This window comes from Natrix helvetica (genome assembly GCF_964273705.1).
Source record: "Natrix helvetica genome assembly, chromosome: 13".
Taxonomy (NCBI): domain Eukaryota; kingdom Metazoa; phylum Chordata; class Lepidosauria; order Squamata; family Natricidae; genus Natrix; species Natrix helvetica.
Window position 1 is genome coordinate 15,209,153 of NC_138557.1, and position 13,444 is coordinate 15,222,596.

Consider the following 13,444-nt stretch of genomic DNA (forward strand, 5'->3'; position numbering starts at 1 on the left):
AACATTTTGGGTGGAGAACAGAGCAGGTTGTGGGGGGAGGCAAAGTCTGCCATCAGTCTAACGTCCACCTCCAATGGGGCTTCGGAGACATGAAAGCAGCTATGAGAGTCCTGCTTCCTACTCTTTAAAGCAGCCATGTCTTATCCAGCAGGAAAAGAGGTAGCTGCTTTAAGCCGCTGCAGATGGACTAAGCCCTTTGCCTGGGTGATTTTGCCTTATGCTTGGGACCTCCTCCCAATTCCTGCAACAACTTTGGGTCCAGGACTTGGTCAAGTTTCCAAGAAGCTTGCAGTGTCGGCCAATATGATCCCTTGTCGACTGGAGGGAGGTGTATGTGAGAGAGAAGAGAGAGCTTGCTTGAGAGATTTGATGTAGAGTAGGTTTAAAAAATAAAATAACATTGCACTTAATATATAACTGCAATTCTTTATTTCCTTGCAAGGATATAAGGATGGTTAGCAAAGGCTTTTTTTTTCTTGCTCCTTTTGAATTGATTGTCACTTTTTTCAGGGCCATTGTAACTTTGAGAGGTCACTAAATGAATGACGAAGTCGAGGAGTACTGATACGGAGGACGCATGCAATAGCTGTCAAGATGTATAGTTGATCTTAGACTAGGGGTGTCAAACTCAAATTCATTGAGCTCCACATAAGGGTTGTGTTTGACCTCAGTGGGTGGGGTGGGTGGGGCATAACCAGACTGGGCGTGGCCTCCTTGATGTCACTCATGCCGGGGGTGCCTCTGGCAGCCAGCGAAAACTAGCTCCTGCACCCCCTGCCCACGCCCACCAAGCAGGTCATTAGGGCAGAGAATCAGTTTTTAAACTGTTTGAATCCCACCACTGCACGTGGCCACCGTTTGTAACTTTCCGACAAGCAGGGTCATTGGGGAAAAGTAAGCTTCACTTAATGACCGCATGATTCACTTAGCAACCACCATTTGTAACCTTTCCCAGCCAGCTTCTGACAAGCAAAGTCGGGGGTTGGGGGAAACGAGTTTCGCTTAACAATCGCCTGGTTGTCAGAACTGCCACGATCTGTTTAACAACTGTGGCGACAAAAGGTCATAACATGGGATGGAAAGAACTGTCCTGCTTAGCAACAGAAATGTTGGCTTTGATTATGGCTGTAAGTCGAGGGCCACCCATATCAATAAGGAGTACAGGAAATGGGCATTGATTTGGCTACATTGGGAATAGCGTGGCACTGGTGGCACAAGTGAAGGGAACAAGCCAAGGGATCTGAATTGCTTGTTGTATACTAGACGCGGTGGCTCAGTGGCTAAGACACTGAGCTTGTCGATCAGAAAGATTGGCAGTTTGGTGGTTCGAATCCCTAGTGCTGCATAACGGAGTGAGCTCCCGTTACTTGCTCCCGCGTGCATCCCTCCTGAGCTCTGTTTTCACTGGCAGAGGGTTGCAGGAGGCCGTTACAGCCAGAAACAGAACTCAGGAGCCCATTTTCACTGGCAGAAGGCACCATGGGCTGGTCCCTCACTCTTCCCAGGGTAGCCCTGCGGGCCAGATCTGAGCATCCTGCGGGCCGGATTCTGCTCGCAGGCTTTGAGTTTGACACCCCTGTCCTATATTATACTGCAATATACTGGCTGGGGAATTCTGGGAATTGAAGTCCAGACATTTAATGTTGTCAAGTTTGAGAAACACTGCTCATAACTTTCAAAATTAACATTAAAAAAAAAATCTATAATTAAATTTCAGATCAAATTCTTTATGCGAGTCAGCAAAGCAGACCAAATAAAGTAGACTAAATAAAACAAAGTGGAGCTATAAAATTGAACGCACAAAATAAGGCGTACAAGATTAAGGTATATGCGTACACCCACACAAACACACCCCATACCATACTTGCATGATTTTGCGATCGTTAATACAGGAGCTTTGGAAGCTGCAAAAAAACCATTTGCAGCCAAGCAACAATGATAGGCAGTGAAACCAGATTGACAGCAACTGAGAGCTTGCTCAAAAGAAGCTGTTTTAAGAAAATTTACTTCAGAGATTGAATCTTTTGAGGAGTGTCTAATGCAGTTGGCAATTGATTCAGAAAAGGCCCAGTCACCAGTGGGAAATACCAGGTTGTGTCTACTCCTGGCTGATCTTTTTTTTTATTCTCTTATATATAATTACAAGTATACATTCACATGGTTATTATTCTTACCTATCTTTATCACTTTTACATATTTGTTTTTCCATATAAAAGGTTAAAATATACATTCTGGGTTGCTTTACTTACCATCCCATACACCTATTTTGTATTATTACCATCCTAATTTTTCTTTTCACCCTCCCTCCCTTCTCTACTTCCTTCCTTCCTCCTCTCCTTACCCTTCCCTTCTTCCCTTGCCTCTCCCCTACTCCTTCCTTCCTCTTCCCCCACCTACCCTCTCTCCTTTTCTTTCTGTATATTTTAATTATTTATTAGCAATACAGTCCTGCACATCTTTTATCCTCCTCTTATCCATCTATTTTATATTTGTATATATATATTGTCCATTTAGTAATTTTAATTGTTTTAATTTTGTTCTTTGACATGGACTGTACACCGCCCCGAGTCCCTTTCGGGAGAGGGGGCGGTCTATAAGCGCTAATAAATTCAAAATTCAATTCAAAATTTCTATCCCTTCCCTCTTTCCTCTCCTTTCCTCTTTCTTCCTTCTCTCCCCTTTCCTCTCTTCTCCTGGGTGATCTTAGAGTCACAAAGATCTGGAAGGATTCTTAGAGGTCATGTAATCTAACCTGCTGCTGTGTGCTGGAAGCCTTCCTTGGGAGGGAGGGCAACAGCCCCTGTTTGATATTCTCCAGAAAACAGAGAGTCATGACTCATTGCTCAGCGCTTTAAAGCTCTTTTTTCCCCTTTTTATTTGTTTGATTGTTCAACCTTGCTTCTTAACAAGAGGCTCGAGATGTGTTTGACATGAGCTGAGTATCTTTAAATACGTCTTAATTGTCAGGGGGAAAAATCCCAGGACGGTTGCTTTGATTCGCTGTGGATGAATCAAAGATGCACCATCTCTCGAAAGGCAGGGAGCCATGCCAGGATTGTTGTTTTGATGGAAAGAAGACCAAAACTAAGATTTTAGGAGGTGTGTTTTGGATTCTGGGAATTGCCTTTTCTTGCAAGTAGAAAGCCAGGGTCTTAACATAGCTTCCTGGAAAACGATGGAAGAAACTGTGAATGGGCAATATTTAATAATACATATCATAAGGGCAGCGAGAATAACATGCACAAAATTGGAATAATAATATAACAACGGGGAATGTCATAATGAAAGAGTGTGCAGAGATGGACAAACTTACAACAGAAATAAAGGAAAAGGAGGAAACAGAATAGTATATGGCATGGAACATGTATGTATGGAAAGAAGGATTGTAAATTAAGGACTGTATGTACCGTAATAGTATCATATGTGTAAACAAAGAAACTGAAATGAGGAGGAGGCAGAGGTACATTTACAATGAATGTATGGTGGAAATATTGTACAGAAGGAAATTAAAGAGGGATTGTAAGGTTAAGAAACACAAACACAAAACTCGAGCCTTGGCATGCCTGGTGTGACCTCCACAGTGACTTTTCCTTCCTTCTTGAACAGCCCCAAAAATTGAAATTGAAGGGTGGAGCTGGAAGACTAGAAGATCGGAGTATTAAATTAGGATTAGAGAGGTCTTCATAGCAACCCTGTAAGGTAGGCCCGGTGGAGGAAGAATGGATGTGCTCTCGTTATGTCGGTCCAACCTTAAAGGTGGTTCTGAGCATCACCTGGGAAAGAGAACAGGTACTCCGCTCTCTGGCCCAGACCATGTTCCTGGCTACCCCATGCTTCTAGGCGGCATTCAGTGATACAAACAACGTAATTACCTCATCCCAAAATGGAAGAAGGATCTGGACTTGCTTATTAAGCTTCTATACTATGTTTCTCCCCCCAAAACTGAGGCAACTTACAAAGCTCGGTTTAATTCTCACAACATAGAATCCTAGGGCTGGAAGGGACCTTGAAGGTCTTCTAGTCCAACCCCAGGCTTAAGGCAGAAGACATTATACCTTCCGGGTCAACTGGCAATCCAGTCTGTTTTTGAAAACTTCCTTGCTTGATAAACTTCACCGTTGAGGGAGATGTGAACTGGGCCACCTCATTTCTAATTCAGTACTTCAATTACTCTAGCGCAGGGGTGTCCAAACTTGGGAACTTTAAGACTTGTGGACTTCAACTCCCAGAATTCCTTGCTTGATAAACTTGAAATTGAAGGGTGGAGCTGGAATTCTGGGAGTTGAAGACCACAAGTCTTAAAGTTCCCAAGTTTGGACACCCCTGCTCTAGCGCTACATATTTAATCTGTATTTTTCATCTTTGTATCTGTTCCCCATGCCGGCTGGGGAATTCCGGGAGTTGAAGTCCACCCATCTTAATGTTGTCAAGTTTGAGAAACACTGATATACGGTCTATTTGCATTTTACGAGGTATGTAATATTGCGCAGGATATTGCCCATGAGGCTTCAAGCTGTAGCTTGTTGAATGAAACAAGAAAAATCTGGTTGTAGTGAGATCTCTTTCTCGTAACAGTTTTTACAAAGTGTAAAAAGGAAGAGAGGAAGAGTAAAACTTTGGTCCTGGTGACTGACCGGGGTTGGATCTTGCATCATTATATTGGGACACAAATATTTCTCTTCCTTTGTGAGGTTTTTTATTCTTATTACTGTCATTAGTAAAGTGTTTGCCCCAGCTCATAACTTTCAAAATTAACATTTTTTTATGCTGGCTGGGGAATTCTGGGAGTTGAAGTCCACACATCTTAAAGTAGCCAACGTTGAAAAACATAGCTTTACATAGTGGTTTTCAAATGTTGGCAACTTTAAGACGTATGGATTCAACTGATATAAATTATATCTTATCTATATCATTTGCATCTGTCTATATCTAATCTATACCTTTCATCTCTCTGTCTCTATATAATATATACCATCTGTATCCATTTCTATATATTTCTCTCTCTTTTCTCTTTGTTGTAGATATTAAAAGGCTGGACCTGCACAAAGTCCAACCAGAAGATGTTGAAAAAAGGGCAGAGATGCTGAGAGTGCCTCGGTTATATGTCCTCTCTGAGCTTTTGAATTTGAACTTGTATTCTGATTGGTTGTCAGACTCCCTAGGGCCATGCAGGGGCAACTCTGTAGGCTGTCCTGAGTCCCAAGCTTGGTTGACTCTTGTTGGGTGATGATGTAATGAAAGGGCTTTGAGCAATTCCTATTATGGCTCTGCCTGAAGGAGGTAGATCTTTGTTATGTAGAATAGGCTGGCTCAGCCCTTAATGGCTCATTAACAAAGGTGGGTGGGGGCTGAGTTTTTGTCTCCCTTTTAGGGGAAATATTCTACCCTTTTAATATTTCCTAAAATATCTCATTTTTCTAGGCGAGGGGTGGGCGATAACTTCCTACAACCCCAAACACTGCAAAACACTAGTGTAAACTTTGCAATTCAGATCTTGCTCCAATGTGTTGGGTGGGTTTGCTTCTGAAAAGAGGAAAAAACTGGAAAGCAAGCAAATGAGAAGACTGTAGTTTAATAAACCAATATTATGCCATGACTTTAACTGATGGCTAAAGCTATTGCAATAGCCTTGTTTTCTCCTCTTTTCCGGACAGAGGTGGATGCCAGAATTTATAGGCTTCTATTTCCGTTCATCAGATAAATAAAGGGAGATGGTGGAATCATTTAACAAGGGAATTGTATTCCTTCCATGTAATTGATCCCTCCTGCAGCTCTGCTGCCGTCAGATTCTTATTTATTTAAATGAAACTCTTGAACTTCATGGAAACATCAACATTTTTGTTCAGGGGTGCCCCTGCTTGTCCTGATTCAGACTCTGGATTTTTTGTTTTTAATAGAGATCGTGAGTAGCGTCAGCAAAGAAGAATAACCTGCTTAACATAATTTTATGGTTACGTTTAGTTGGTTGTCATTATTTCTCAAATACTTTAGTTTTAGTTTTAAGGGTTCACCCACAATTTAAACAACTTGTTTATTTAAATACCTATTGTTTTGCTTCCTGGCCTTCCCCAACAATTATAAACCAGCGTAATTAAGGAGGTAGAATCAAATTGTTCTCTTTTTATTTTTTAAACATGCAATTAAGCTTCTAGCTTTTATGGCTAGGCAAAATGCTGGAAAAATCTCTAGGAAAGACAAGAAAACGTTGAGTGAAAATTCCTCAAAGTAAAAAAAAAAAAGATTCCTTTAATATATTTTTCTGTACTCATTTGTTTTGGAAAAATCTCTAATCCTCCCAACTTTATCCAGGGTAAAATCTGGAATTTTGTTGTCATTTTTGAGACGCTGCCTGTTTTCTTCAGGGGTTCAAGAAGCTAAGTTCTTTGCAATTTCCTTTTCCATTGCCGAGGGATCGATTGCAACATAAATTTGAGCCTGGAAAGAGCGGAAGACGGCGATGCCTGTCAGATTTTCCATGATAAAACTCTGCTCTCCGTTGCGCAGAGACCGTTGATTTGGCAGAAACCCCAAGGGGATTTGCGAGGCACACCTGCCTTCCCCAACCTTGCTGTTGCGTTGTCTTCTGGGTAGATGAAGACCTTGGAGCAGTGGAATAAAGGAAGGCAGGTGGTAGGCAAACTGATCCAGTGGGACAGCTTGTCTCCCAGAACATAGGACATAGAATAATAGAGTTGGGAGGGACCTTGGAGGTCTTCTAGTCCAGCCCTCCGTTCGAGCTGGAGACTGTCTATCATTTTAGACAAATGAGTGTCCAATTTCTTTTTGAAAGCCTCCGGTGATGGAGCCCCCACCAGCTCTGAAGGCAAGTTGTTCCATGAGTTCATTGCTCTCACCAGTAGAAAATGTATGCTTAGTTCTAGGTTGCTTCTCTCCTTGGCTAGTTTCCATCCATTGGTTCCATCTATTGCCATCTGTCAGAAATGGTGTAGGGCAGGGGTGTCCAAACTTGAGAACTTTAAGACTTGTGGACTTCAACTCCCAGAATTCCCCAGCCAGGAGAATTCTGGGAGTTGAAGTCCATAAGTCTTAAAGCTCCCAAGTTTCGGCACCCCTAGTGTAGGGTCTCCTGGTTGGGTGGGGGGTTGGATTAGATGACCTACAAGGCCCCTCCCAACTCTGTTAATCTGTTCCTCATCTTTCTTTTTGGTGATTTGGAAAGTAGTTTGACTCCCCCCCCCCATCTTTTTAGGAACCCTTCAAATATTGGAAGACTGCTCTCCTGTCTCCCCTGGTCCTTCTCCTCACTAGACTAGCCATGCCCAGTTCCTGCAACCGTTCATCGTATGTTTTAGCCTCCAGTCCCCTCATCATCCTGTTTGCTCTTCTCTGCACTTTAGTAGAGTCTCAGCAAGCGATGGGTGCACCATCATTTAAGGTTTTAAGGAAGAGACTGGGCAACCATTTTTTCTGGGATTGTGTAAGGAACTCCTTCCTTGAGCAGGGGGTAGCAGTAGAAGACCTCCAAGGACATCCCAAAGCTATGTCCCAGTATTCATCCTTCACCTTAAAAGGTGTCACTAAAATCTAGACTCAGAGGGAAGCTCTCTGCTTAAAATAGGATGGGTGCATATATCAATACAATACAATACAATACAATACAATAGTAGAGTTGGAAGGGACCTTGGAGGTCTTCTAGTCCAACCCCCTGCCTAGGCAGGAAACCCTATACCGTTCCAGACAAATGGCTATCCAACATCTTCTTAAAGACTTCCAGTGTTGGGGCATTCACAACTTCTGGAGGCAACTTCTGTTCCACTGATTAATTGTTCTAACTGTCAGGAAGTTTCTCCTCAGTTCTAAGTTGCTTCTCTCCTTGATTAGTTTCCACCCATTGCTTCTTGTTCTACCCTCAGGTGCCTTGGAGAATAGCTTGACTCCCTCTTCTTTGTGGCAACCCCTGAGATATTGGAAGACTGCTATCATGTCTCCCCTAGTCCTTATTTCTCTTAAGCTAAACATACCCAGTTCCTGCAACCGTTCTTCATATGTTTTAGTCTCCTTATATCGTTTTAGACCTTTGCGCATCTTTTCAACAAATTCTGCTTGGTTTTTAAAAAAATATAAAATAAACACGTGAAAGGTTTCCTGTTTGAATAGGCTGCGTTTTTTTCAAGGCACGGCCTCTGCTACAGACCCAGTACTATCGTATGCTTGTTTCCTGACACGCCTCTTCCTCCTGTGGTGTAATATTTTCTCGCCACAAGGTTGGTGAGAGTGGTGGGTGCAGATTTGCCTACCAGCTAGGCTGCTTCCTGAATTAGGTGACCGGAATCGAATCAGGTTGCCTTTTCCGTTCAAAGTTCTCCTCTTTATGGTCCTGCTAGCACTGGTAGCAGGCTGAGATTCATCTCCCTGCAAGTAGAAAGCTAGCCCAGGAGGGAGAAGAAGCAGGAGGTGGTGAAATTTAAATTACTTTACTACAGGTTCTGTGGGCGTGGCTTGGTGGGCATGGTGTGGCTTGGTGGGCATGGTAGGGGAAGGATCCTGCAAAATCCCCATTCCCTCCCCACTCTGGGGCCAGCCAGAGGTGGCATTTGCCAGTTCTCCGAACTACTCAGAATTTCTGCTACCGGTTCTCCAGAACCTTCTGGATTTCACCCCTGGGTTTTTTCCCTTAAATGTTTTACTTGCAAGCGCACTTGCAAATATGCGTGTAATCCAGGGATGTCCAAACTTGGGAACTTTAAGACTTGTGGACTTCAACTCCCAGAATTCCCCAGCCAGCAGAGCTGTCAGAGACACCTTTTAAGCCAGGATGAATACTGGGACATAGCTTTGGGATGTCCTTGGAGGTCTTCTACTGCTACCCCCTGCTCAAGGAAGGAGTTCCTTACACAATCCCAGAAGAGACTGGGCAACCATTTTGGACACCCCTGGTGTAATCGGTCTGTTTGCAACGTGTGTGCTTTAGGCAAACAAACAATATTTGCCTAAAACACACCTTAACGCAATTTACGTTCCAAAATAAGACTGCGTCCGCCTTCAGTTTGTAACGATGTCGTTGTAGGACGGTTGTTTTGGCTGCCTCAAGAGATCCAGCAGCGGAAATTTTATTTAAAGGCGATGGGGTGGAAACCTTGGCCGGGAATGCAAATGACATCGGGGCAATTTTATCTTGCAGGCCGATGCACTCCAGGAAAGCAGGCCTCTGTTATTGTGCAGGCTGCCATTTGCTACATCTGCAAAGTTCCATAAAGCTTGGGAGTGTATCCTAAAGACAGGGAGGCCTCGACTTATGACAGTTCATTTAGTGACCATTCAAAGTTACGACACCACTGAAAAAAGTGACTGGTGATCATTTTTCACACTGAGGACCATTGCAGCCTCTCCACAGTCACCTGATCAACATTCAGACACTGGAGAACTGACTCAGACTTATGACGGCTGCAGTGTCATATGATCCCTTTTTGCCATCTTCTGAGAAGTAGAGTCAATGGGGAAGACAGATTCATTTAACCACTATATTACTAGCTTAACAATTGCAGTGATTCACTTAACAATGGTGGCAAGAACGGTCGTAAAATGAATCAGAATTCACCTAACAAATGTCTCACTTAGCAACATAAATTTTGGGCTCTACTATGATTGTAAGTTGAGAACTAGACTGGCCGGGAGGCTAAAACATACGATGAACGGTTGCAGGAACTGGGCATGGCTAGTCTAGTGAAGAGAAGGACCAGGGGAGACATGAGAGCATCTTCCAATATTTCAGTGGCTGCCACAGAGAGGAGGAATGGGGTGAAGCTATTCTCTAAGGCACCTGAAGGCCAGACAAGAAAGAATGGATGGAAACTGAACAAGGAGAGATTCAACCTAGAAATAAGGAGGAATTTCCTGACAGTGAGAGCAATCAACCCATGGAACAGAAGTTGCCTTTGGAAGTTGTGGGAACTTCATCACTGGAAGCTTTCAAGAAGAGACTGGACTGCCCTCTGTCAGAAATGGTATAGGGTCTCCTGCTTGGAAGTGGGGTTGGACTAGATGACCTACAAGGTCCCTTCCAGCTCTGTTGGTCTATATTCAATGGGGCAGCTTTCCTTTGGAAGTTGTGGGAGCTTCATCACTGGAGGCTTTCAAGAAGAGACTGGACTGCCATCTGTCAGAAATGGTGTAAGGTCTCATGCTTGGAAGTGGGGTTGGACTAGATTACCTACAGGGTCCCTTCCAACTCTGTTTTATTCTGTTATTCAGAAGTTGTGGGAGCTTCATCCCTGGAGGCTTTCAAGAAGAGACTGGACTGCCCTCTGCCAGAAATGGTATAGAGTCTCTTGCTTGGGCATGGTGGGGTGGGGTGGACTAGATGGCCTACAAGGTCCCTTCCAAATCTGTTAATCTGTTAAACTACCTGTATTTTCACTCTTGAAAACAGAATGGAAAATTCCCGCATTGCCCCACGTCTCTCCTTCCTTTCTTCTCTTGACTTACTGAGATGCCAGGGAAAACATTACGTCAGTAATGGGTTTCTTTACACATAATGGGGAGAACGGAGAGGGAGGAACACTTTTCTTTTGTGTGAATTTGACGTTTTCTGATTGTCTTGACTCATGTTCAGTTTTAAACAAGTTCCCACCCCCACCCCACCCCCCCAAAAATTAAAATTCCTGTAAGAGTCTTACCTCTGTATGTTGATTTTTGAAAGAATGGCTTGCATAACAAGTACAGGGAGTTCTTAACCTATGACCACAATTGAGCCCAAATTTCTCATTGCTAAGCAAAACGGTGTTGAGTTTGCCTCATTTTATGACTTTTCTTGCCATAGTTGTTAAGTGAATCACTTGGTGTTCAGTTAGTAACACATCTGGTGCAGAATCCTGCTGGGGAACCAAGCAACCTCAACAAGAGAGCCAAGTCTCCAGGAACAGATTTGATCCAGGTGGCCTGAAGTGTTTTCTCTTCTTTCTTTTTAGTTTCCTGCCGGCTGTGTCCAAAATGTCTTCAGAGTCAACTTCAGCCCACCAACGGTCTCCACCTCCCAGGGCTCTCCATCTGCCAGAAGGCCGCCGGACCAGAGACCGTTCTCCTTCCCCCATGAGAGGTTACCTGATCCCAAGCCCACTTCCGACTCGGAGGAACCGCACATTTTCAGCGTGAGTATGGAGGCGAGGAGGTGAGACCGTGAGTGGGAAGGAATGAGAAGGTGTCTAGGAGTCCTTCCCCATTGCGAAATTGTGTAATTTGTCAGAAGAGTAATTTAGACCCAGCCTTAGCAGAAACAAGAAACAGACTCCTTGCCCCGAAAAACCCCTCTTTATTTATCGCCTGTGACTTAATGGCATTCACACACCGAAAAGTCCAGGCAAAAGTCCTGCAAAGAGTTAATTGCAGTAACAGACCTTATCAGTTCCTTGTGATAATTGCCAGGAAATCCGCAAAGCTGCAAATTAAGTTCTGGCAAGCAGTCTTTGTGGCACGAAACACAATGAGCAAAATCTTCAGAAATACGAACTGTTGTCTCATACAACAGCCACTCCCCTTTTCTTCTATTTATTCCCCAGCCAGGGAGGGGCCATTCAGCGTCCACGTGTGCTTTGCTTCCCAAGTCGACTCCTTGCCCTCGGTTGTTCTCCTCTCCTAACAGCTCTGCACATACATACATCTGGAACAGGCCGCAGCTGTTCTTCCTCCTCACTCATTTCAGCCTCCAAAGGCAGCTGCCTCTCCGGTGGCTGGGAAATGCCAAATGGCTCTGGCTCTGTGTCCGACACGGAGCATCCATCAGAGCCTTGCCCAGACTCCAGCACTGGCCCAGGTTCCTCCCCAACCTCCTCATTGTCCAAGTCTATTGCCTGCTCCGCTGACAGCTGGTGGGCCACAACAGAATAAATAAAAATGAAATCCAGACCGCTGTGAGGAAAGAAGAAATATTTATTCCAAAAAGCAAACAGTTTGCCATTAAGGGCAGCTGCAGAGAAGTGCAGTACAGCAGCAGGCTTTTATAGGGGGAGCTTGACCAGGGTATGGCGGTGTCTATATGCTGATTCTAAGGTGACACTTGAGGGGCACATGTGTGTATGTGTGTGTGTGTAGGTATGTATTCTTGTGAACATGCTGCATCTCTGGGAGACCTAATTTAATTAATTCTATTCGTGCATGCCAACCTTCTCCTTTGATATGTGTCAGGGTTCCAAATAGCATCCAAAAATAAATCAGAGTCCAAGGCAAAGTATTGCTCAAAGTTCCAATTTATGAAGAGAGCCATGTTGGCACATCTGGGGAAACCTGAATCTGAAAGCTTCCCGGTTTTCCCTACCCAATTGAAAGTTCAAGATCCTGCCCCCACACCCACAAGTCCATCCCATGGTCCAATCTCCCACTGCCATGCTGGAAGCTTCCACCCATCCAATTCCAGTGAAGTGCAGAGGTGCAGAGACAAAGGATGACCTTGGCTTTCTAGAAAGAATTTTGTTATGGCTACATAGCATCTCACTCCTTACAATCCCCCCTCCCATTTTCCCACCATAGAAAATGCATAGTAGAACAATAGAAAGTGTGGCAGGCCAAAGATTCAAGAAGAAAAGATGGCTGCAGGTCTGACAATATGTGGATTAGGTTTGGGCAACTTATATGGGGATTTGAGGAAGTTTGAGTAAGAGATTTTTTTTCCCCGTTTACTATTTTTACTTGATTAACTTAGTTTCAGCTTGACTGTCAACTATCTAGTGGAGACACTGATTCTCAGACCACGGGGAGTCTGTTAACGTTTTAAGGGAAGATGGAAACAGTATAAAGAATAAAATATAATTTGATATAGAGCTTCTCACAGGGCACCTTATTTTCCTAACAACTGAAGTGCACCTTGGACGCTCTTCTGTTGAAGGGCCCTGCAAATATGAGTTGCATTAAGGATGCATCTTTAAGAATGCTGAGTTTATGGTCAGGGGTTTGACATTACAAGTTTTTTTTCATATCAACTGGACACCATCTAGAACAGGGGTCCCCAAACTTGGCAACTTTAGACTTGTGGACTTCAACTCCCAGAATTGTTGGGGAATTCTGGGAGTTGAAGTCCACAAGTCTTAAAGTTGCCAAGTTTGAAGACCTCTGATCTAAGTGGAGAGATTGCCGAGGAAGGGATTACAAGAGAATAAATTATGTTGGCTGGAGAATTCTGGGAGTTGAAGTCCACAAGTCTTAAAGTTGCCAAGTTTGAAGACCTCTGATCTAGAGATGAGAAAATACTGTAATTCCAAATATAAAGGATTGATCTTCAGAGATGGGTGATTTTGCCATTTTTGAGAACTTTATATGTTTGGTTAATTTAAAAAAAATGTCACATTATACAATAATACAATAGTTGGAAGGGACCTTGGAGGTCTTCTAGTCCATCCCCTGCCTAGGCAGGAAACCCTATACCGTTTCAGACAAATGGCTATCCAACATCTTCTTAAAGACTTCCAGTGTTGGGGCATTCACAACTTCTGGA

General features: G+C 43.7%; 1 protein-coding gene across 4 annotated transcripts in view; it reads left to right on the plus strand.

Annotated features, from left to right (window-relative positions):
- The window catches only part of CARHSP1 (calcium regulated heat stable protein 1), a 31,201-nt gene that overhangs the window by 5,404 nt on the left and 12,353 nt on the right, over nt 1-13,444 (plus strand). Inside the window, exons 1-2 of one of the 4 annotated variants that reach the window (XM_081966031.1) lie at nt 3,683-3,699; nt 10,929-11,108. In XM_081966031.1, coding sequence (XP_081822157.1) covers nt 10,951-11,108 — 158 coding nt within the window. In that variant the 5' untranslated portion in view covers nt 3,683-3,699; nt 10,929-10,950. Of the gene's footprint in view, nt 1-3,682; nt 3,700-8,183; nt 8,302-8,397; nt 8,416-10,928; nt 11,109-13,444 lie in introns of those variants that run through there. The other 3 variants (XM_081966029.1, XM_081966030.1, XM_081966028.1) reach the window with 3 other exon arrangements.